The following is a 26,533-nucleotide window of genomic DNA, read 5'->3' on the forward strand; positions in this document are numbered from 1 at the left end:
TGTTCAGCATGAACCAATTACTCTGTCTAATGTAAAATATCAGTTAATGGTCACTGTCAAAATTATCAAGAGAATAGTGTTTTTTTTAAATGGGACGAGTTATTTATTCTAATATACAAAATGTAACAAATGAATCAAATATATATATTTTTCCCTATAATATGACAAATCATACTACAAAGCTAAATCACTACAGCAGTCAAAAATCATAATTTACTTTAAAATGAAAATATAGATTGCTCGCTATTTACAATGGACCTTGTGACTTTATGTACTTCAATAACTCATAGGTCTTTTACCGTGAGGATCTGAGCTAGAACTCTGACCAGCACTTCTAGTGGCATGAGTCCGTGTCGACGTCCTTGAAGATACGGGGGTACCTCTACCACCGGTTCCGGTGTTTGTGTTCAGGTTTGAACCGAAAGAATCTGTACTGGAACCAGTGGTCGACATTGTTCCAAGTGATGCTGCTGTAGTTGAGGAACGACGCGTCCGACGGCGGTATCTAGATCCGGGGACACCAGGATGATCCGGTTCTTCTAGATGTCCAGGTTTTCTCGAGAGAAGTAGAGATACTCGTCTCATGGGTGGTCTTTGATGCGGATCACCTTGAACGCAGAGAAGACCAATCTGAACGCAGAGTTTGACTTGGTCCGGATCAGCTGAAGCTGCTATGTCCGGGTCAACTATCTCCATGGTCCTGCCTTTCTTGTACAGTTTATATGCCTGTGTCACAGAATCAGGAAGTCTTTTAGCATCTATTACATTATTACGCTGGAGTATGTGACCAGAGAGACTAGAGGCTTTACCCATTCAAGAAGAGTCTGGTCAGGGTGTCTCATACTAAAACTCGAGTTCTTCTGTCCACTTACAAGCTCAAGAACCAAAACCCCAAAGCTGAATACGTCTGCCTTAACCGATAGAACCCCGTGCATAACGTACTCTGGCGCCATATAACCACTGCACATAAGAAATAGAAAGAAGCAGTGAACGTTAATAAACATTCTACCATGAAACACCAACAAACAAAAAGAGTCCAAATGAGACATTTAGTAAAACGAATACGTAAAATGAGCTTTGAATTGTTAACGAAAGAGAAAGCATACTTGGTTCCTGCTACTCGAGTGTTGACATGTGTTACATCTTCCTGATAGAGTCTGGCCATCCCAAAATCCGCAATCTTAGGAACCCATTTTTCATCCAGCAAAATGTTGCCAGCCTTAATGTCCCTGTGGATGATACAGTTTGGGGCGTCTTCATGGAGATAGAGAAGTCCTCGAGCAATGCCTGTTATGATCTCAAGCCTCTGCTTCCAATCTATCTCCGATTTCCTATTGGACTCTGCATTGAAATGGAACAAACAAAAACATGTTAAAAACGCCTTCTTGCATTATAATTCATACTTTTATACAGCAGTAGCAACAAAAGAGACAATGAGAAGATAGATAACTTACTGAAGAGGACCTTGTCGAGGCTCTCATTCACAACGTACTCATAAACCAAGAGTTTATCATCACCGTGTGTACAATAACCCCAAAGATTAACTACATTACGATGCTGGACTTTAGCTAACAACTTAGCTTCGTTGACAAACTCGTTTTTGCCTTGCCTTGAAGCTTGAGCTAGTCTCTTCACTGCTATGTCTCTCCCGTCAGGTAATCTTCCCTATTACACACCAATCAATCTCATCAGCCAAAAACTAACACAATAATACAATTGAGACAAGATTACAACACTCACTAGACTAATGTGATCTGCAAAACCTAAAAAAGGAAACTTTGAGATCTGGGCATGTCAGAATTGGGGTCAGTTACCTTGTAGACGGGACCAAATCCACCTTCACCGAGCTTATGGGTCGGATGAAAATCTCTAGTAGCGGAAACTAAAACTTGAAAAGAGAAAACTTTTTGCTCCAAAGCAGCAATACGCTCAATATCATCTTCAAGACCTTTTTTTTAAGTCAACGAAGAAGAGATGAGTCAAATCAATTTACACAAAACCCTAAAACAAACACAAATGAAAAAGCTTGAATCTTTACCTCGATTGGAGCTGCGTTTGAAAGGTTTGATGATGTTCTGAAAGAAATTCATGGACTTTGTTAAGCCCAAGTTGTTGCTCTTTTGAGAATGATTAGTGACCATCCCATGGAAAAAAGGCAACAACAGAGTGGTTTTTTAGGGGATGTGAACAAAGAACAAGAAAGTAGAAGAAGAAGAAGAAGCTGATTGTGATTCGGTGGCGTAAAGAAAGGGTTTTGATCAGGTGACGTCTCAGATTGTGATTTGGAGATGGGTTGAGGAAGAAGAAGAAGAAGGGAGTATGTGATTTTGTCTTTGGTTTTATTAGAAAAGTAAAGAATTTGAGATGAGATGAGAGATTCAAAGGGAGAGGTTATGTGAGGAAGGATGGATTTAGAGACCAAAGTCAAGGATGAATTCGTGTTTTTTTTAAGGATTTGGGACACGAGGATGAATAATAGTCAACAAAGTCTTCTTTCCACTCTTTTTTTTTTTTTTCAAACCAAATTCGCATTTTTAAAAATGTTATTTTTAAGGTGATGTATCAGGAAAGTTAAAAGTTTTAGCCTGATTGTAGTATCTTATTATTTGTTTATCAAATTGAACTCTTAGTTTTGAATTTTTGATCATGTAGCCTGATTGTATGAAAAAACTTTTAAATTTATATAAGCGAAAAAAATAATATCACAAGAGATTTATTACTTAATACTGTACTACAAAATAAAGAAAAAAAAGAATGAAAAAATCATTTAGTTCCCGAAAAAAAATTGGTCACTCCTCCGACAATATAAAACATAGCAATAAACTTTTTTTTTTAAATGACTTTTGATTATGATCGATTATTGGTTAAGGTCCTTAAGGTAGTGTTTTTGATATTAATTGTTTTTATCTTCAACTACTTTGTCTCAATATAATGAATACGCGCAAATAAGTAGAAGAATATATTTGTTTGGCAGAAAAAGACGTGCAACCCTCATCATAGAATTTTAAGTAAAAAGCTTTTGTTTCAATGGCAGACAAACTAGTAAAGCAATATCATTATCAGGTTAAGCCAAACTAAATGAAAAAAAAAACTTTTGGTAAACAACTAATCATATTTTTTTTTGGTTAAACCTTAAGCATAACGTAATTCTAAGGTTAAGGCTTTTTCATTTAAAAATTAAGATTTATGTACAAGTAAATAGATATCTCCAGACAAAAATAGAATACTGTTAATATATAAATCTAAAGTTAAACGTGAACAAATTCAAAAAATATTGAAAATATGAGAATCGTATTTGTAGCACCGATGCCAATTTTTAACCATTGTATTTCGAATACGTACACATAGCATCATTGCACAACTAAAGCGGCCTAGGTTTAACTTTTAAGATCTCTCCACAAACCAAAGCTCGCAGAATATTTTTGATTCGCAAGAACCTTAAAATCAGAATGGATGCATCTTAATCATATAGATAGATTCTAATCATATCCATAGACTTTTCTTCACGCTACGTGGTGGGTGATATGGTTGGAGCATGCATTTATTGTAATGTTTCACTGTTTCTAATATATATATAGATGGTGACCAAAAAATCAAATCTTATACGTATGAGAGATCACCGGGAACAAAAACAAAAGATGATATGTGATGTGACATCACTAAAGATGACGTTAATGGGAAAAGGTTGATAAAGTAACCTTTCATGAAAGGTGAAGGAAGTGCAAGTGCAGATCCAAGACGCGTTCTCTTGACTTGGTTCGTTCCGTCAAGCTTTGGTCCCCCTTCACCCCTCTCTCTTCTTGACTTATTTATTTATTTTGTAATTTTAGACACGAGTCCTCCTACCAACTCTTTCTTTTTTTTTTTTTTTTTTTTTTTTTTTTTTCNAAACCTTTCACTGATTACCAAAAATTTGTATCGTATATCTAAAACTATAATTAGTTTCTGGTTACAAAAATTGTAGGTAGTCTTCTCTTCCTGGACAAAAGTACTATATACTATTATTTTCTTAAGGTTAAATATGAATGAAGTTCAATGTTTCTAATTTTTGGATGTAATATAGACGGTGGACAGTATCGCTCAGCTGTCTTGCAGTCAGTCTAGGTTTGTAATCGGTGTGTTCCTCTATATTGAAAATTAATTGGGTCAATGAAACAAAAAAAGAGAAAACCAAACAAACAACTCTTTTAGAGGTCTTTTTCTTTCTAGTATCGCTATGCACCGAAAAGAAGTTGTAACAAATGTCAATGAAACCATTAAATACTACTTACAATTTACGATGTAATTTATACTATTAGATCTCTCTGTCTACGCTGCCACAAACCAATGTTAACAAATGTGAAACTCATATTACAGATAGTAATTAGTTTCAAGTTTTAGTATCACAAAAAAATTAAAGGGAAACGTCTTTGATTTTATTTTATTTTTGGTCTTTTCTGCGTAAGTTTTTAGCAGTTCAATTATGTCATCGGTCTAGAGAACTTTGGTTTAGTGATTTTAGAATGATCTTCTTTGTTTTTCGCTGGAATGTTTAAATTCTTAGTAGCCAGCATGATCAGAAAGAGGTCACACAATCTATGTGAACAACAATAGACTATCATTTGGAAGACTTTTTAGAAACTCACAATGAAAAGATACTTAGATAAAAATAATACTATATAAACTCAATTTTACTCGGTCGGAGGTTCGAGAACAACTGATGATTTAGAAAATAGTAGAATCATTGGATCTTTATACAATCGAAATGGTACGTGGGAATTGAGACTTTTTACAGTTTTGCTATGCCATAAAATAAAACTAAAACGTCAATTTCGCCGAAGTTTTCAACCAAAACTAATTTTCCTTTTTCATGGTTTAAACGCCGCGTTGGATTTAGCATATCTAAATGCTACTTATAAACAATTTAAGAAACTTTGAAAGAGTCGTACGGTACGGTATCAAACCAAATCGGGCACACGCTTATTTGTTAATTTGTGTGTGTGTGTGTGTGTTTTTCAACGCACATGCATGCTTTTTTGTCGAATATGATGGTAAAATATACCAAATCCAAATGTCATATTCTAAATTCATCGTCAAATCAACGTAAACAGTAGTATGTTTGGCTTCTTTGAATTGTCAGGTCGAGTTTTTGCATCCGTTAAGCCCATTTAATCAGGCCGTATATACTAACACCATGTCAATTAATTTATATATTGGACCTAATTAGGTTTTTATCGATGCTCTTGGTACTTACTAAAAAGAGTAAGGTTTTTGAATATCTTCTAAAAAGAGTGTACAGATACAATTAATCAAAACTAATTGGTTTGGTTCGTTAAATAAAAAAAACTATATATAGAAACACAGATAAATCAACGGTGATTATCTATGCTCAGAAAGAACTTTTCTACATATTTCTTATGAACAATATTAATTCTTCTTATTTCATATTTCTTAATCTTTTATTTGTATTAATAGAGCATTATATAATGTATTAGATGTTTGAAAGTAAAATAAAAAAACTATATGAAAATTGAAAACTTGTTTAAAATTTTTATACGACAATATATTTTTAATGAACTAACAAAATGTTAATGTGACAATGAAAAATAGATGGTATGATATTTGAGAGTCTATTTTATATGTTATAAAAACACATACGTAAAAATATTTTATTTATGTTTTGTTCATATTTTACATATGTTTTGCTTATTTTTTGCTAAAAAAATAACTAATTTCTGCCATATTTTTACAATCACACCTACAATTTATATTTATATAGAATTTAATGTAAACTATACACAAAATGTATCAAACAATCAAATAATTTATATATATATATATATATGAATTTATCATAGTCACAAAATAATATAAATATATAAACAATTAAAAATAGATATCATCTACATATCGTATAGGTAACCATCTAATATATATATATCATTTTTAACATTTTTTAATAACAAGCATGCACTGGTTATGAGGAGAAGTTTATATTACCAAATCATAGAGACAGATGGGATTCCAAACCGGAAAAACTCTCCCATTCCTTTAAACACACTCATGGAGATGGGTGCACGAGTGCTACTACAGCTGGAGGAAAACTTCATGTATAATACAAGCACAGTCACGTTAAACCGGTAAGAAACCCCGACCGCAATAGCTGCACCGAGGCTTCCAAGCCCAAACTTAAAGACCAAGGTCCAGCAGAGGACAACATGGACACAAATTAAGAGCAGAGATTGAGCTCATAATCATATGCAAAATCAGACTCTGCGCTTGGTAAAACCGAACAAGTGACTGCAAAGTAGCGTAACCAAAGAGTGCGGGTATGAGCCTAGTTGCAAATTTTCCAGCTTCTTGAGCAAGCAGAGGATCTTTTCCAGTAAACGTGAGTATATCATCCATGTAAATCCATAGCACAGACAAAGGAATACACACAATATACAAAGAGAAGATCCCTGTGGAAGTATGGACTCCAAGCTTCTCGAATTGTTTAGCTCCATGAGCTTGCCCACATAAAGTCTCCAACGCACTAGCCAATCCAAACTGTGTGGTTACATACCACAAAGACAATTTATAATTCTTGAATTACAGATACGTCTCTCATTCAGTAGCCATAAATATATCATTCAATCTAATGGTCCATATATGGTAACTAATTAAGAATAGACAGTGTACATTGAATCTAATACCAAAATATACAGTGTCTTAATTTTTTTTTTTTTTTTTTACAAAAAACCCTCATTTAGTCAAGGACTCAAGGGGTTAGTAAGAAATGAGTACTAAACTTAAGTGTTGATTACATATGAATATATATGCATGGTTATTTCTTTCTCGTCAAGGAATTGCACAAATTAAAGTAAGCATGAAGCATGAAGCCGCAGTGCAGTTCCATAATCATGGAAATATATATATATATGGTCTCGTCCACTCTCCTCGTGTTTTTTTTTCTTTTCTTTTTTTGTTATGATCAACCCTTACTCTCCTCGTGTTTCCTCACAATTCTATCGTTTTCAAAGATGTGGTATCATTATATTTTCCTTCAAGCACCTCACATTTTTTTGTAGCTAGCCTTTTATTAATAGCAGCATCTTTATTATTAGGGGAAAATTAAAACAGCACTAGCCAACTAGTAACAGCTTTTTATGCATTTTTCATTAGACACCCCCCAAGGTATAAACTATAAAACCACATGTTCGCATCGCTGCTACATATAAAGAACCAAAAGATGGAAAACATTACGAAGTTCCTTAATCTAGTGAAGCCATAAATCCGTGAAAATACAACTTTTATAACGTGTTGTGGCTGTGTTGGAGACGTACGTCTTACTTTGAATAATCGATTCGATTCGTTTGTTAAAATGTCACACATCATAATTAAGTGCTCATAATAATGGTACGGTGGATTCTACTTTGCTAAATTGACTAAATCTAACTAGTTGAACAGCTACATATATAAGGCCCTAAATACAAACACATAAATATAATTTTATTTCAATTTGACTAAATCACTCTTGGTTCAAACTTAATAATTAAATTATAAACCGAAACATTCGGTATATGTTTGGTATGGTCAAACCATCATCAAATTTCAAATTTCATCTCAGATTATTTAGTTATTTATTTATTCAAATCCGTCCATAATGCCAACAAATATATACATTACAACAACAGAGAAACAGAAACAGAGGACCTCTCACTCATCATAGATTCATATCACATCACAAACAAACATCAGGAGGAGGAGGACGAAGATGATGAATTTACAAAAGACGAAAGCTTAAAAAAAAAAACAAACTAAAACAAAAGCCATCTTCAGTATAATGAACAAAGTATGTAAATTTATGCGGTTTGGGACTATGCAGCTTTTGACAAATAATGCAGTGGAACAGTTATAATATGTGGACATAATAAAATCGTAGGCATGTAAAAAAAATTACGAGAAGACTAAATTAGAGAAGCGTAGAGGAAGGTTGGACGCATAATTAAGTGCACATGAGAGTCTGAACTTTAGGAGGATCGCCGAAACTCGAAAGTGACAAATCTCGATTAAACAAAAACCATTCACAATAATTTATTTAGCTTATGTTTAGGTATCCCAAAAATAGATAAACGTCTTATTTGAGTTTGATCTTTCTCAACCATGTTATCGGTCTAGCACTTTGGTTTAATGCATCCGTTTAAGCCCATTATACCAGGCCGTATGTACTACACCTGATGATGGGTCAAGTCATTGATAATACTATTATGCACAATCAGGAATCCAGGTTGAAACCATTTGGACCCTTTTTTTTTTTTTTGATAATGAAACGTATGGACTTTATTTAAGCTTTATTGGTTTCTCTTGGTACACTTAAAAGAGTAAATGTTTTCTTTTAATATCTTTTCTCGTTCAAATCTGTATAGCACCAAAAAAGTTATGGAATGTTAATTTTAGTATTGTTAATGACTTAAGAGACTAACTACACTTTCACATATTTTAAATCATTGTATAGCTCGAGTTCGTTACATCATGCATTTAGTTATGCAACTATATATTTGACCAAACATGTAATGGAAGTATGGAACATATACATTATATGTGGACACAGAATCGTAGGCATGCACCAGTAAAACGTAGAGATTTAAATAGATAAACGTATATCTAGGAAGGTTGGACGCATAATTAAGTGCACATGACATGAGCGTCTGGAACTTTTAAGAGGATCGCCGAAAGTCACAATTCTCGATCTCCATTATTTTTAGAAATTTAAGTACATAGTATCTATATATATAAAGTAGACTTTGCTCATTCCTTGTGCTGCCACCTCAGCATACCAATGTGTGTAATAAGGCCTTAACAAATCGAGTTAGCCCATTTTCGTTCTCGATTATTTCTTTCTTCTGTGTTTCCAAGCCCAGTTCATATTTTCTCTCAGGGCCCAAATATCATTATCCATTTGCTTTGTTCTCCAAATAAACCCTTTCTGCACGAATGTCTTCTCCACCGTCTTCTGCTGTGCGATCTCAACCGCCTCGTCTTCATGTTTCCTCCCTTCTATCGTTATCGTTTGGTTTACCTCTGAAACCGCCTAATCTGTCCTTCAATGCTTTCTCTTTCAATAGTAGTCCCACTACTTCTCATTCAATTTTGTGTTCCGCTTAATCATTCCTTTAATGTTTTCTCTATCAATAGTAGTCCCACTACTTGTCATTCAATTTCTGGTATTTCAATTCCTATATAACGCCATCTTCTCCAATTTCATTCTTTTTACAATTCCTCCAATATCTGAAATTTCTATTATCTATTATGGATTCTAATGTTCTTTCATTCGCTAATCTGAAGGCCGGACGCCTACACCAACAGATTATAGGGAGGATGCAAAGCATATAAAGTGTTCTGTATGCGCTCCAAAGATAGAATCATATATAGGCTCTAATTTCGAGGGCATATTTGTTTAACTTGCGGGCAGGTTTTGTCGGACAAAGGCTATGACGGAGCAGCAGCAGATATCTGGTCTTGTGGTGTAATTCTATATGTGCTCATGGCTGGTTACTTGCCTTTTGATGAGCCTAATCTCATGACATTATACAAACGTGTAAGTTTTCTCTTCCTCTGCTTCTTCTTACTTACTTTTCCTCAGTACTTTCTTAATCTCATCTTTGGTGTACTTCAGATATGCAAGGCTGAGTTTAGCTGCCCACCATGGTTCTCTCCAGGTGCCAAGAGAGTCATTAAGCGTATTCTCGAACCCAGCCCTGTAACCGTAAGCACCTCTTACATGAATGCATAACTTGAGATGTGTCAACCATAAGATCAAATGGTCTAAAATGTGCAAGAGCTTAACAATACTTCTTTTTTTCTGTCTATATTGCAGAGAATAAGTATTGCAGAGTTACTAGAAGATGAATGGTTCAAGCAAGGATACAAGCCGCCATCATTTGATCAAGATGATGAGGACATCACCATAGATGATGTTGATGCTGCTTTCAGTAACTCCAAGGTAAAAAAAAACCATCCGCGCCATTTTCCCAATATTCTTTGTAGTTCATTTACAGTAAAGCAACTAATGCTACTCTGCTGTGCATGTGTTGTTACTATAGGAATGTCTTGTGACAGAGAAGAAGGAGAAACCGGTATCCATGAACGCTTTCGAACTTATCTCTAGCTCAAGAGAGTTCAGTCTTGAAAACTTGTTTGAGAAGCAAGCCGTACGAACTCTTTTTCTACTTACTATTTGTTTCGATTGTCTAATATTATCATATGCATATATGGGGTAGTCTAACTAAAGCTGTTCTTTTATTGGTGTTGCAGCAACTTGTGAAGAGAGAGACGCGGTTTACATCTCAACGATCTGCGAGTGAGATAATGTCGAAAATGGAAGAAACAGCAAAGCCATTAGGCTTCAATGTCGTAAAGACAACTACAAGGTTTGTTTGTTCGTCTTCTTTATTTTGTCTGTGTCAAATTATGTCTTTGTAGCTCCAACATTATAAAACATTTGTTTGATAAAATCGCAGATAAAAATGAAAGGAGACAAAAGTGGTCGTAAAGGTCAGCTCTCCGTAGCTACAGAGGTAAGAAGAAAGATAGGTTTTGGTGATAACAACACTCCGGTTTGGTGAATACTGTTGTTTATCTAACTGTTTTGGTTTGGTCATCGATTTAATAAGTGTTTGAAGTTGCGCCATCGTTGCATGTGGTAGAGCTTAGGAAAACCGGCGGTGATACCCTTGAGTTTCACAAGGTAAATGTTTCAGTTCAATCTTTATCCGGTTCAGATCCGGTTAACACCTCGAGTAATTGGTTTATGTTTGAAATTATTTTTTGCAGTTCTACAAAAACTTCTCATCTAGATTAAAGGATGTAGTCTGGAATACTGATGCAGCCTCTGAAGAACATAAGCAATAAGATATAATAACAAATTGTTTATCAATTCAGATTTTTTTAAAAATTAAAGTCGAACTTGTATAATGAATAATTAGTAAAATTTGGAGTTGGCAAAACTAAAATATATTGCTAACAAAAAGAAGCCGAACTTATTAGAAGTGGGCTTATATGGAGGAGGTATAGATCCATAAGTTAGCCTTAGCCATATGCGATCTTCCTCAAAACTCGGTTTTGGCTTACTTTTATGTTTGACTCAAACGTCCAAGTCAAACAGTTAAATTAGTCAAACGTCCAATAAATGAAAGGGATCGTTGCGTCATAGTCGGGAAGTTCACTAATCGAGTATAGTTGAAACAATATTGTCACTTTATGGCTACGGTTTTGGCAAGTGGCAACGATTCACACTTCACAATAACACAATACCGATATGGAATACAATGATAACATAAATTAAGACTGGCAACAAAATAAATTAACTGGAAAAAAACGTACAAAGTGTGGATCTAGATTTTTTTTTTTAAATAGTGGATTGGTTAAGAAACTGCAATTCCAAAAGTTATTTTTATGCTTTATAGATATATATTACACACACACAAAAAATGTTGTATATATAACCAATGATAAGACTATAAATTGTCCATGTCAATGATAAAAACTTGGAAAGAAATTGTGGCGGATAAAAAAGACCTGAAAAAATTGTCGCTACTTTGTTGCTAAATCCATAAATTTTTCAAAACAGATGACTATGATTTGGCAACAGAAACATGTGTAACAGATAAATTGGTTGCGTATTAGCAATTTAACATAATCAATCTATAATAGTCGATATAAAAAGAAAATCAGTAAACATTTTGTCGTGGCGTTGTAATAGATTAGTACTGTGATTTAATATTATCCATTTAAATGGTTTTCAAACAAACACTGTATCATCTACTTTAATCGTTACAAACAAAAATTTAATTTAAGGAGTAATTCATACTTTTTATAGGAGTTAAGCTAAGCCTACACATCTGTTATCATTCAGCGTACTAAGTACTACAGTACTATGCATATGATATTACACGGCCAAAATAAACCCTTTTATCAATATCGTTTTCAATAGACGAAAAGGTTTCTTCCATCTCTATTTCATTTATCACTCCCTCGATTAAGGAATAGTTATCTAATTTGTGTGTTTTTCCTCTAGAGTTGTGTCATCCAAGGTTCGATCAATGTTACCCACCTTGCAAAATTTGAAGACTCGCTGCGTGATGGGGGCCTATATATTATGTTAGACTTTGAAGTCATCATAAGCAACTCATGTTTCAAGCTTACTTCAATATGTTTCATATCAACTACTGTTTTTGAAAAATTTGATGAGTCTTTTGGGATTTTCCCAAAAGAGTTTTTCAGGTTCCGTACTCATGAGTAGTTGATTTCTCTTGCCAACACCAATACTGATCTTCCAAGTCTGTCTTATTTTTAAACCTTTCAATGTTTCCTGCTTCCAATATTAATTAGATCTCTTGAAGCTCAGTTCCATAATCGATAGTCTGTGAGCTCGCTGCTTTTAGATGGGTCAACCTAAAAAAATGTAGACAATATTAAGAGTGGGCGTCTTCAATTTCCTTTGTAGACCAAAAATCACTTCTGTTGTTTTGTCAAGTTAACCAGTTGTCCCCCCTCATGGTTGCGTCTTAACTTTCCCTCTCTGCTCCCTCATTAGATGTCATGGGCCAAGTATGTTCAAGCATGGCATATAGAAATAGAATCACAGAGACCTTGGAGAGGATGTTAGTAGTCCTGTCCCTTGAAAGGTTTGACCCTCTCTGACTTACACCTACTTCCGTGTACGCTGAATACAGTTCTTACATTAACCCTTTTTATTGCTTTTACACTTGTATTTTTTGTTTGGAAGCGGGGAGAAAGTTCGTCTCATTGCTTTTGACGATCACGCAACTTCACTTGAGAAGGTTTTGAGGGAAAAAGAAGGCGGGGCTAACATATTGTTGGCTACTAATGTCAACCCAAAGTTATTTGGAGGTATGTGATATTTAAAATCCCCACAACAATTCAGACTGTTTCCTTTACTGCATCTTAAACTAGGATGTCCACTAACGATAAGCTATTCACCAGGTGAACTTTACCTCAATGCTACTTCTGGGACCAAATTTTATTCAGATTTAGACTTCACAACAACTGCTCAGTTTGCCGATAGGTAGTGATATGTTTTATCCTGTAACGTTTTAAAATACTAATTCACACTAACTTCGACATGTCCCTTAACCATATTTTCGTCCATTAACAAGCAGGCTAAAGGGGAAACAGAAAAAAGACACCAACTATATTGCACCAATCCATGGTATTTCGAAGATTGAACATATATCTACCGACATCTAGATCGCGGAAACAAAAGCTCAATCTTATGCAGACAAAAAGGTCTCCTCGATATCAAGAACCCAAATATCTTTGCAGTTGCTGGAGAATTTCACGGTCTTGGCAAAGATCAAAGCTTCGTCAGAGACTCTCTACACAGCCGTGGCGTAGCTTTGACCCATGACGTTGTTCTTAACGTAATCGGCACACTGAACCGAAATCGATTCCCACAGGACAAGATTGTTCATCCCCGCCATGATTTTGTAGATCGTACAAGGCAAAGCGATATCTTCTTCACCTGCTTTCTTGTGCATTCTTCACCTGTTTTAAACGTAACGTCTTGCCATCAAAGTAAAATAAGTAATTTTATTTCAAACATGTATAATTTTATTCTATACATATAGCAATTTAGATTTAATAAAACATAACACATACGGCACTATAACACAGCTCAATAACAGTTTATTCTACTGAAATGCAATTTTTTCAAAAGGATAAAAGTAAAGCGTGTACACTATGAAGGTCTGTTGCTGAAAAGATCCTGGGAGAAAAAGAAAGCAACATGCATATATACGGTAGAAAAAAATAAAATTCTTACACATTTTTGAATAAAAACAGTTTCGACACAATACTAACTGTAATTAGTCAAATTATACATATACCCACATTAAAATTTAATTTAGTTTTAACCAAAAAAAAAACAATTTACATATTTTGACAAAATACCAACTCATTCGAATTTTTCTAGACTTTAGTATAACTAATTTTCATATTGAGCAATTTGTTATACAAATAATCCTATTTTAATATTTTATTTTTAAAAAGGAAAATAAATTATACTTAACGCAAAACATATCTGTATTACAAATATCAAACAAAACAACATAAGCAACCAAAATCAAATACAAAAACCAAAAAAATAATAAGCACATCAAAATCCAAAACAAATGCCTCAGATAATAACTAATCGAATGAAGCAAAGAAATCCGTTGATACGGGATCAAGAGAGAAATCAGTTGGATTTACAATAGCAAACAGTTTATGAACAATGGTACAATTAATATTCAAAAAAATAGCTTAAATAATCCGGTTCTTTGGTTTTCAGATTCAATGCTTCATCTTCCAAATTCATATATTATATATTACTTCTTACATCATACTATATTATATTTAAAACAACCACAAGCCAGCGAAGCTCAAAACAACCAAAATATTAACAACATATATAAAACAATCTTCTCAAAAAAAAAAAACAACATTGCCATTCTGTAATTATCATTGGCTAATTCATTAAGCTATGAGTCACCAAATTTTACATATCTACCGTTGATTAGATGCAATCTAATGGTCGAAAATCAACACTTACCTAACCCTTCTTCTCTTATTTTATAACATGTCGAAAAATTTAAATTCTATTATTTTCCATCAGGTTTTTAATCTTCGACGCTTGTGTGCCAGATCCAAAAGGTTTAGTTCGTTTTTTCACAATCACTGCCAAAGGAAAAAAGGGTAATACGTTTCTTGACTGTTCCAACTCTTACGATTTCCTCATTTCCCTTTTGCTTCTCTTCTCCTTTTCAGGTTTTGACTCTACAAATCTTATAGTTTCCTTCTTTGTTCAATAGAAATCTCATGTACCAGGTTTATATTTTTTTAACTCTTTTGGTCAATTTATTGTAATAGATCTTCTCTTATCATTTTTAGGTTCTCGATCTTCTCTTTTGGTGAACCGATTTTAAACATATGTAATTTTTTATTGTATTGAGTTTCTTAATTTTGTTAGTATTAAATTTCTTTATTTGATTGTTTTTTAAAAGAAAAACAAAAAAAAAAGAATCATTGCTATCAATACAGAGAGGATTTCAATGGAACCAAAATCTAACAAAAAAACGAAAGTATAAAATAAATATACAATACCAACATAATAGTATATACAACAAAACTGATAATACACTTTAATCCAACTACCGCGCGTAGCGCGGATCCATTACTAGTATAGTATATAGTACTCCCTCTGTCTCATGAAGATTGATGTTTTGAGACTTTCACACATATTAAGAAAATTTTTAGTTTTTATTTGTTAATTAATTTATAATTACTTTTTGGTAGAGAGAGAAAATATAAACCAATAATAATTCAAAATTTTTAATATTTTAAATGATTACTTCTTGAAGTTTGCAAAACATCAATCTTTGTGGGACAAAAATATATCCCAAAATATCAATCTTTGTGAGACAGAGGGAGTATATACTTTCTTCTTCACCCACTATAAAGGCTCCGGCTTCAGTTCATAACATATACTCCCTCTGTCTCACAAAGATTGAAGTTTTGGGGAATTTTCTTTGTCTCACAAAGATTGATGTTTTGAATATTTTTAATAAATTTTTGTTTTAATGATTACTGATGTTGTAAAGTTTATGGAATGTAAAAGTGGGAAAATGGAAAAGTGAGAAAGTATTAGAAAAGTATTAGAAAAAATAATCATATATTCTCTATGTCTTAATATGTGTGTAAAATACTAAACTTCAATCTTTATGAGACAGAGGGAGTATATTAAAACTTAAAAGCAACTAACTTTTTGGTGATAATATGAGCAAACCTTTGTGAATCTCTTAACTGTCACATGATTTGGGTTAGCTAGCTAGCTAAAAGCTAGCTAGTTGTCATGTAAAACCACATACAGTAGTAGTATATTGATACATAAAGTTTTAGAACGTTTAGGATTCTGATTCAATTTTTTAATTTCTTTTTTGATGAAAGTGAAAATATAAACAATCATATATTGAATTGATATATGAAGGATATCAATTCTTATTAAAACTTCGTACTTGTTTTTTTGTTTAAAGCCAACGTCTTAAAATTTATATGAAGTTAGTTGGTTTTGTACTAAGTACCAACCAATATATTCGTTGCTTGTAACCAAATCAGTTCCAAACTCAACATAACTTGAAAGTAGAACCTTCAGGTGAACCCATGACAATCTTTTCTTTGGTGAAAATCTCTATATGAGACACAAAAGCATACTTAACATACGACCAAATTTGAAAGTAACAAAAGAAGACAAAGAACTCGTCTTTCTCCTCTGAGTGATTGCAAAGCGTAATAGTAGCTACCAAGTTACATTCAACCAAAGAAGAAGACAAGATTACAAATGAAGTGGTTCCTTACCCCACCTAAACGCAATAATTCTAAACTCTCCCCCGAAAAATGTTGTGAAAAGTCCAAAAAAAAAGAAAGAAACATATGTACACATTGGAGTTGGCATCTTTGCTGAAATCATTCCAGCTCTGCCACAAACATCCAAAGAAACTGACAGCTTTGCATTTGGCATTTTTTTATACCAATATCTCACCTTACTACTTAACTACACTACACTACACACACATACTCTCATCATTCTACCTTTTTCTATTATACCACCCACCACTCATAAAGACCACTCCCCAAATTATAAAAAAATAAAAAGTGAAATTTACACTGACACACTTCAATATATAAAAAATAAAACCAAAAATTTTTAGTAAAAAACACGAAGAGAGACGAACATTCTGATCTGACACTTTTTCCTCAAAGTATATACTTAAAAATACTTTATCTGAGACTTTTTTTTTTCTGGCGTTTTCTTCTTCATCTAGAGCCTTGTTGTTTCTTCCATCCCACGCAACACTGTCACTTTCCCACCTTATTACAAACAAACAAATTTGAATCTTTTAAAGTGTGATCACGGACATGAAATAAAACATATTCTTTAGTCAACAGAGATAGGTTACATACCTGTATGATTGTTTTTGTTCATTATGTCACATTGTCACCATGCAAAGAGTGAATTTCAAACCCAAAACTCAAACTCAAACTCAAAAACTCATGTCTCCGTTCTCTTTAACACGATTAAGATCGATGTTTCTCAGATCACGTAGATGTTGAAGAATCTCATGGAGGAGATGTACACCTTTGTCACCTTTTTTCAATGAACCAACACAATGTCTCAAGAACTCTCTATCTGCCTCTAAAGCTTCAAGTCTCTTGTAAAGCTCATCCACGTCTTCTTCTATCGTCACATTCTCGCCACTCTCCGATTCATCGATCCCGTTTTCATGATGGTTTCCGTTACCTAACCCGTTCTCCTGCAGCTCTCCATCGACAGCATCAAACAGAGGAAGTAGTCTCTTTGACTTGATGACTCTGTGTTTCCCGTTTGTTTCCTTACCATGAAAATGCCCATTCCCATTCTCAAACGTTTTAACTTCCTCCCCGTCCTCTTCGTTATTAAGATCAGTGAGTTTCTCTTCAAGAAACTTCAATCTCCCTAGAATCGAAAGCCTCTCTCCTTCGTAATCATCTAAACACTCATCAAGACGAAGCACAACATCATCAACCGGTGTATTCTCCATCTCACTATCACTATATTTCCAATCTGAAACCCCTTCAACGTTCTTATGATCATGATGTACCTCACCGTTGTTGTTGTTCTCATCAGACTCCCCATTGTTTCTATACGAATCAACAGAGGAATCTCTCATTCTCCTCCTCAACATCCCCATCTTCTCTTTAGCTTCAAACTCCTCCAATCTCTTTCTATACACTTCAAGCTCTTTCTCCAGCTCAGCGTTCTCTTTCTCTCTATTCACCATGAGCTCATTCAACAACTGCAACGCTTCTTGATCGAACTCAGCTTGTTCCTCCATCATTCTCTGATACTGCAACGCTTCCATCTGCATCGCGGATTTCTCCTCATGCAACCTGTTGATCATCGCCATTGTTTCATTGGCAGCAATTGCAGACGCGTTCCTCTCTTCCTCCAGCTCTTCGTATAAAGCAGTAAGTGCTTTCCTCTCTTCTTGTAACTCTAACTTCAACTTGTCCACGGTGAGTACAACTCCTCCTTCAGAACATTCAATACCATCAACCGATTCTGTTCTTCGCTCTAAGTGAAACATAGCATTATGTAGACTATGCGATCTTTCCAATAAAGGAGGAGTTTCTCGAAACCGTTCCTCATTGATGTTTGTTATTGTTCTGAACTCTAATGTATCCTCCTCCTCTGTTTCATCTAAAAGAAACGCTCAAATCAAAAACAGAACACACCATATGCAAAAACGTAGGTTTGTGTATGTATAAATTAGTTACCATGATCATTGTCAACGTCGTCGTTAGGATTGAGTTGTTGTTGGGATGTAACATCTCCGAGTTGCTCGTGATCAGGAATCTCTGTACCTATAGAAACCTCCGCATCTGTTTCTGTTTCGTTGTCGTTGTCGTCGTCGTCGTTATGCATTTGGAGCGAATCATCTGTTGAAGGACCTGCAAATATATACTCACCAAACTCATCAAACAAATACACGGCAAGATTGTTAGAAACTTCAGTTTAAAGCTACGCAAAGAATGTTACCTAGATTCGTCGTCACCGCATCCTCCGCTTTGGATTTATCAGCTGCCGTGATTATTACTTCTTCCTCCTCCTCAGCTTTGGATTCATTAGCAGCAGTGATGATGACCTCTTCCTTCTCCACCTCCTCCTCCGCCGTGAATTCAGGCTCAGCGCCGAAATCGAGAATAAAATCACCGTTAATATCGGAAATCTCACGAACTTCATCGCTAGGTTTGTAGAATTCAACAGGAATCAAATGGCAGTCTTCTTCATCGATATAGAACTCAAGGTTTTGCTTAGGTGCAGACTCTGAAGTCTCGACCTCTACAGCCAGATCCACTTTGTTTCCATCTTCTTCTTCTTCTTCTTCTTCTTCTTCAACCTTCTCTTCTACTGTAATAACCTCTTTGTTACAGTCGTAACTTGATACATAGCACGAGAACTCCTCATCTATATCATCATCTTCTTCTTCTTCTATCTTCTCCTCTGTTTCAGAATGATTCAAATTCACGGATCCTGTATTTTTATCATCATCTTCTTGTTCGAGTACGAAGATGGATCGAGGAAACTTAAGACCATTGTAAACCTGGCCTTCATCTCCGATCGGATAATCTACAATCCCCAAATCAGACTCGATCGGAGCACATAGTGACGAACTTATCTTACCACCAACCAAAAAATCCTTGTGAGATTCTTCAACGAAACCACCGTTTGATTCTTCTTGAACAACAGGTTTGGAATGAGTGTGATGACCACCACGAAACCGTTGTTGTTGTGAATTAGAAATCTCGAGAGCGTGATCGTCGCAGAGGAGATCTCTAGGGGAAGGAGATTTACGGGAAGGATGGAAGAAACGATCGAGTCGAGAGCAGAAGAGACAAGGACGTTTGAGACCGAAGTAATCAGCGAATCTGAGGATGAGATAAGAGAAGAGAGAGTTGAGAAGAATGAAGAAGATTAGTGACCATTCGAGAAAAGCGTAGACGAGGATTAAAGTGATTCTGTTTGTTTTCCGGTGGATCAGAGTCGCGAATCTGTTAGCCGCCATGGACGACGATAAAGCTTTTAATTGTAAAAAATCTGATATTTACAGAGAGAGAGAGAGAGAGAGAGAGAGAATGGGAGAGAAAAAGTGTTGTTGTGTTGGGGAGACGAAGTTAGGAAGGAGAGAAAGACTTGTCAGCTTATAAGTAAGTTAGCCGGAGAAATCAGACCGACCACGAGACTTTTTCATTATTTTATTTTTGAGTTGAAAATTTTGATTTTTTGACAACTAACATTTGATTTTTTATTTTTTTTATATTTGTTTCAAAATAAATGTTAAGAGTTAAGGGAAAAAAAAAATTTATGGATAAGTGAAAGGATTAATGTCAAAAATGTCATGTATGTTATAAGGATAGATATCTAAAATAACCATTTTTGTGATTGTATATTACTCAGTTTGGATAACTTATAAAATGTCTTTTTCTTATCTGGAAAAATATATTCCGAAAATGACTAAAGATGCACAATTTATATCATGTAGACATTACAACATATAAACTACAATCGCTGCCAAAAAAAAAAACGTATAACCATAGTCTAAAATTTTGACAGTTGTTATATGGTGTATGTTCTAAATCAAATGAAAATATATTTGGATATGATCTGTTTCTATGACGTATGGATCATGGTGTATGTACATGTTAAATTTGAATGATCAAGTTTTATGTAGGCGTAATAAGATTATTATCTTTTTTCATTTTGTTTTTTTTTTTTTAATAATTTGTCTTTGCCAATGTGGGTTTACTAATCGTTATGTTATTGCATAAAATTATTTTTATTTTATAATTAAATAACAAATAAAGATTGTTTTTTTATTTTGTTTTCTCTTAACTCGAAATATTATTGATTTGTAATTTCAATACAATGACTGGTTCAAGTTGCTTCAAGTTCATATGAATGTTTCTAAACGTTGCATCTCTATGTTGCTAAGAGATAAATGTTGCGACTGACAATAACCAAATACAAAGACTTCACATTCAAGAGATATTATTTTGTTTTTGAAAACTAATTTGTCTTTGCCAATGTGGATTTGTGTGGGTTTACTGATCGTTATGTTATGCATAAAATTATTTTTATTTTATAATTAAATAATAAATAAAAATTGTTTTTTTTGTTATAAGGGTAGATTTTATTCATAACATGTTAGGTTACACATGTTAATGCTTAAAGATGAATAAAGATGACTTATGTGAGATATTTTAAAATATTATATCATATAAGAGCTAATAGACTTGGGTAGCTACCTCAAAAATTATAAGTATACTATTAAAAATGTTATTAATTACATATTTGGCCAAGATATCAATATACGATTTTTAATTCAGTTTCAAAATTTAAAGCATTTCTATTAGTTATTCTTATTTATATTTAAAAATAAATTAGCACTAGAATGAATATCTGATTTTTTTTACTAATGGTGCAAGAGTACCGACTATAACGATTTTAAAAAATATTTTATTTTCCTTTATTATTAGATCTTAAGATAATTTTATATTGTTTTTGCAAATATGCTGTATATATTAGTTTTAAATTTGTCGAACACAAAGATAAATGCAATTAAAGTCATCAAATATAAGATGCCATTATGATTTTCTCTTCATTATAGTTTGTTAATAACATGCCATAATCGCTCATCTTCAATTTGATAACCAAACATGAATTTCATATGACCTACCACCAATTATATTTATATTTTAATCCTTATAAAAATGATACATGAACGTTTTTCATGTAGAATTCAAAACATAAGGTTATATAAAAAGGATATTGTACAAAAGATGAACTCTATACGAACAAACACATTGATTATAATAGATCATTAAATTAAATACGGTTGACATCTAATTTAAACTCTTTTTCAAGCCATAATTTTTTTTTCTTTCCAATACTTACATAAAAATATGAGAACATATCAATACTTTGAAATATATAAAAGGCGGGGTGGGATTTGTGTAGCAGAAAGCTACTGATTTATTTTACTGTTTCTTTTGTTAAGATACTGATTTTATTGATTAAACATGGCTCGTGACGCAATCATAATGTTGAATTTTTATTTTTAAGTTTTATTATTTTAGCAAAAAAAAGGAAAAAACAGTTTTTAAGTAAGAAAATTAAATAAAAAATGGCCACGTGGTTTATATGACCCGCCACTCCGTCTTTAACTTTGGAGAATGGGCCCAAACCTGTGACCCACATGCGCATAAAAGGGCCCACACTTTTAACACACCAAAACTTGCATACAAATTATTATTCTCTCAAACACCCAACAAATTTTATCTAATCTAATCTATAATAATAACTCGTGAAAGGTTTGGCTTGGTTACTATATTTTATTTTTGTAAGTAGTCACATATTTTGTCTAGATATGGCGTATGGTATGAATGAAGTTTTTATTAATTTAAACATGAACTAATAATATAACATCTCGTTGAACATATTTAGTTGTTCATTGTTGAAAACATGTGTCTGATTACTCTAGATATAAAGTAATATTGACTGATAGAAACTAAAAGTATCAGATATAAATAAATAATGCATATTATGTTTTTGTACAAGTACTACAATGAATTGAAATCGTTACTCAAAAGTGGGTAACAATTTTTCCTTTAGTTTCCTTTTATTAAACACCACTTTACTTCTTTCATTTTTTTGACCAAGTTATATAACTAGGCCCCGTAAGGATCACCAAAAGAGACGACAAGACCTTAATTGTTACAGCTTTATACCAAAATCCAAAATGAAAGATTACCTACATTTTGTTTATCGAATGTAAGAAATAGTGGTTTTGAAGTTGTTTTACCAAAGAGCTAAACATGGTTGATAAAAACTTGGACGGTATCTAATTTTAAAAGTAGACATAATTCATTAACAATTACATTTGTAACGTGTTTGGAGTGTGGAGAAGGTAATAGATATTCCAAATTAGCAACTATAATAAAGAAAATTTGATTGGGGAAAAAAATCAAGAGTTCATATGGACCAGTCTAACATTATGTGCCACTTTCTATTTTTATAATTCACATCAAAATCGAATTCATTTTAAATTTAATTAGACCGCGTCCATTTTATAAAAAATACTGACGGGACATTTCAACATTGTGATGAAATGTTATAATAATATTATTCTGTTCGTTAGCTGAATGGTTCACATTTGACATCATATGGACATACAAATTTTGACCTTTTCGAAGACACATATTACAATTAATGTATATATAATGTCCTTTTTTTGAGCTCGTGGCCTTATCAAACATAAATCGCGTGTTGTCGAAGAGATAATCATCAGCGAATGTAATGTAAGTATCATAGTAATTAGTATTCAAAGGGGCCAATATATCCACTAAAAACTTATATGTCAGAATTTAATACATTTTATAGGAAGGTATTATTAACCAGATCAAATATTCGATTACATACGTGATATTGGGAACTTGTGCATTAGGGATCTTGTAAGTTCTGATTTATGTTTTAGCAACAAAATAATTTTTGTGAATGAAAAGGGCCATGTGGTGTTGGGCGTGGCTCATATACAAAGTTTAATGACAGGTCACTCACACCTCACTATTTTGTTGCCTAATAATCTACTAGTACTTATTTATATAACATAGAATCTTTCCAAAATCTTGTTTAGTTTGGAGAACATTCATATCACACTAGTAGTTTTCAGATTTCTAAGCTATAATATTGGTATGTGCATGCATCTATTATCAATACAGTTAAAACTTTCACATCATTTCTTGATCTTTTCGTTGATGATGTAGAATTAAAACAGAAGATAATGTGAACCGCTCTTAAGCAAATACATATATTTTAAATGGAAGTTTATAATACTATGTACTTATTTGATTTTATCATAGAAAACAAGAAAGGAGAAGCGACCTCAATGATTAACATTCGTCGGCTGAATCAATATTGAGACTTTAAAATTCAAAAAAAAAAAGAAAAGAAAATGGTGGTGGGGTTTGCAGCCTAAGCTTTTAGGTTAAGCCTTTAACATGTGATTAACTTTCAACACCAATGGCGCTCCAAAATCCCGGAAAAGAAGAAAATGATTTCGATAACTCACTTAGGATTCTAAAAATTGTGAGAACTTAGAATAACTCGCTAGTCACTTCCATGATATTTAAAAGCTGTGGTATATAACACTTTATCTGTAACTAAGAAGGGGTTCATTGTTAAGAGTAATTCGTAAAACAATAGACAATAGTAATGATTAACATTGTACTGAAGAAAACAGCAACAAGGTGACTTAAATATATCTTGAACGTTTTTTATCTTTTTTGTTTTTTGTTCTCATCACATATACTTTTTTTAAAAAAGTGGGTCTAATATTTACCACATGGGAAGTTAAAGAGTTTAAGATTGTAGGTTTACAAGTTTAAATTTAGAGTTTAATTTTGTAAGAAGTCATATGATAACTCTTACGTGTTATCAATTTAACCGGTTGTCCTTGACATTTTTGCCTATATATATATATATACTATATGACCAATTCTAGAAGTATATATCATGTAGACATGAATATTCGTATTAGAGATCTAAGGCGATGAGTCTTATAATAAATATATATTAGATACATGGTATGTTTTTTTATATCTAGAAGTATTCCAACAAAGTAAAGATATAAAGGAAAGAATTAAAAATATATATATAAATCATATCAAGAAGAGAGATTAAAAAAAAAAAAAAGAGTAGAAAGAGTAAAAATGGTGAGGGAAATGATGGTGAATTGAGGGCTGTTGAAGAGAGGTGGGGGATCTTTTGTCCCCTCTTTTTTATTCCTTACTAAAAAGTATAAACAACCATTATATAATTCTGTAATAAATAGAATAATCTTGAGTAAAATCATATAAGATGTTCTTTTGTATTTTTACCCTGACTAACGTTAAGGGTTCTTAACGTAAAACACATTTTTTACATAGGAATAGAATCTTGCAAATCTTTTTAAAAAACGTAGTAAATATAAAGCAATAGTGAAACAAAGCATGTTGTGTGTCATGGGAGATTCATGTCTTGTTACCCGTTTCAACATCCCTGCAAGAAGAGACATTGGAATGTCTCTGTCTGTGTCCCAACTGTGAAAAACATTTAGGGACAGTTTTTGTCTGGTTCACTCTCAGGTTCTGCATTTGTAGCATACCACACCCCCCAGTCCATCAGGTCTCTCTTTATGTACTGAGTGAGGATTAGTCAATATAGCTTATAAGCAAGCAACCTACATCTCACAACAAGCTACTGTGAAATGAAATAACTTTATCCGTATCAGGTTTCAATAGTTTCTCACCTTAATTGAACAAAATAAAATCATTGGCCCATTTCCTTACTATCTACAACAAAGCAAATCACTCTCCAAGTTATCTTCACTTGCTCAGTCATTATTCAGCTATAGCTTTCTACTGAAGAAGAATTATAATCGAATATCGAAATGGTGTTTCTTTGTGGGTTCAAAGCATTTTTTTAGCCTCCTAGTCCTAGATAATGATCACTGTCACATTTTCACCATTCTTGATATTTCTTTGGTTTTTTCTACTCTGATTTACATCAATTTACTAACTTTCAAGTAATCAAGTGCCACAACTTTCAAAAACATGAACTACTAAATTATAATTATAAAACACGAAGATGCAATCACAAAATTTGGAATGAGATTTGTTGTTTTTCTTTCATTTTTTGTAGATAAAACCACTATATGCCAAAATCAACATGGGACCTCCAAATGACACGTAGGATTAATACGATTCAGACGAAAGCCATCCTAGAACTAACTCTCTACCATTAGAATTTAGAACCAATCTCAAGAGATAAGGAAACTTCACAACCCAAAAAAAAAAAAAACAGAACAGACAGAAACATAGAGATGAGCCGTTGCGGCTCTCTTGGGCTCTGTGCCCCGAATGCTTTGTCATCTCTCTCCTTGAAGCCTCGCAGTGTGAAATCTACTCTCTGTATTTCATCTCACTCCAAAGCCAACGATGCTCTTCATCATGTAAGACTTCTTTAACTTAAGTGTAGAGTCATCAACAAGAATCTTCATGTAAGAGTACTTCTTTAACTTAAGTGCTTACTACAGAATGTTGCCAAGATGAGAGCAAAGGCTGGTGATTTCTTTGGAGCAAAGAAGACAATCTTGGCAGCTCAACTCGGGACAGTTCTTGCCACGGTAACAACACACATATGAGACCTAAATCATCTGATTGAAACAATGAGAAAACAATGGGGGTAACTGAAGTTCTTTAGTTTTGTTCTTTCAGATTGATCATCCGGCGTTGGCAATAACAGGAGTCAACAACCAGCAGGAGTTAAGCAGTGTCGTGCTCGATATCGCAATCATATCAGTATGGTACTTCCTTGTAATGCCAGTAAGTTTGAAGACAGACACTGTTGTATATTCAAAGAAATAGAGGATTCATGTTTCTGAATGGTGGTTTGTATACTATGTTTTGTGTTAGCCAATCATCATGAACTGGCTGAGAGTAAGATGGTACAGAAGAAAGTTTTTCGAAATGTATTTACAGTTCATGTTCGTCTTCTTGTTCTTCCCCGGGTAAGCAAAGGTCACACACTCATTTCCATCAATGCCTTTAATCTCAAATCTCTCTAGTCCTTATCAAGTTGTTATAACTTTTGCAGGCTACTGATATGGGCACCATTTCTCAACTTCAGAAAGTTCCCAAGAGATCCATCTATGAAGAATCCTTGGGACGTACCAACAGACCCTTCTTCTATCAAGAACGGTTACCTCAAATACCCATTTGCAAAGCCAGAAGATTATGATCTTGATTCTTGATTAACAGATAGATTCACAAGTCTGTGTTTCACATCTTGGGGCTGTATGTATATACTCCGGATTCACATGAACACAATGTAATGACTTGTGCATACAGTTATGATCAAGACACATTCAAATCAAAACAT

General features: G+C 33.6%; 3 protein-coding genes and 1 pseudogene across 4 annotated transcripts; 2 read left to right on the forward strand and 2 right to left on the reverse strand.

The window, feature by feature from the left end:
* LOC104712629 (putative receptor-like protein kinase At4g00960) lies at nt 122-2,434 on the reverse strand. Its single transcript, XM_010429561.2, has 6 exons — nt 2,039-2,434; nt 1,815-1,948; nt 1,455-1,665; nt 1,107-1,341; nt 810-960; nt 122-726 (listed from the first exon to the last, which is right to left on the reverse strand). The coding sequence occupies exons 1-6, from the start codon at nt 2,139-2,141 to the stop codon at nt 277-279; spliced, it is 1,284 nt and encodes a 427-aa protein (XP_010427863.1). The 5' UTR covers nt 2,142-2,434; the 3' UTR covers nt 122-276.
* LOC104712630 lies at nt 9,401-10,903 on the forward strand (annotated as a pseudogene).
* LOC104712631 (myosin-binding protein 2) lies at nt 16,310-19,740 on the reverse strand. Of its 2 annotated transcripts, none has more exons than XM_010429563.2 (4): nt 18,596-19,740; nt 18,334-18,507; nt 16,981-18,247; nt 16,310-16,887 (listed from the first exon to the last, which is right to left on the reverse strand). In XM_010429563.2, exons 1-3 carry the CDS (start codon nt 19,620-19,622, stop codon nt 17,061-17,063), a joined length of 2,388 nt encoding a protein of 795 aa, XP_010427865.1. In that variant the 5' UTR covers nt 19,623-19,740; the 3' UTR covers nt 16,310-16,887; nt 16,981-17,060. The 2 variants fall into 2 exon arrangements, with proteins under 2 accessions (XP_010427865.1, XP_010427864.1); XM_010429562.2 differs by having other exon boundaries at nt 16,981-18,256.
* LOC104712632 (NAD(P)H-quinone oxidoreductase subunit L, chloroplastic) lies at nt 25,407-26,532 on the forward strand. The gene is made up of 5 exons (XM_010429564.2): nt 25,407-25,604; nt 25,689-25,778; nt 25,870-25,977; nt 26,068-26,162; nt 26,249-26,532. Exons 1-5 carry the CDS (start codon nt 25,476-25,478, stop codon nt 26,403-26,405), a joined length of 579 nt encoding a protein of 192 aa, XP_010427866.1. The 5' UTR covers nt 25,407-25,475; the 3' UTR covers nt 26,406-26,532.

This window comes from Camelina sativa, chromosome 9, assembly GCF_000633955.1.
Source record: "Camelina sativa cultivar DH55 chromosome 9, Cs, whole genome shotgun sequence".
Taxonomy (NCBI): domain Eukaryota; kingdom Viridiplantae; phylum Streptophyta; class Magnoliopsida; order Brassicales; family Brassicaceae; genus Camelina; species Camelina sativa.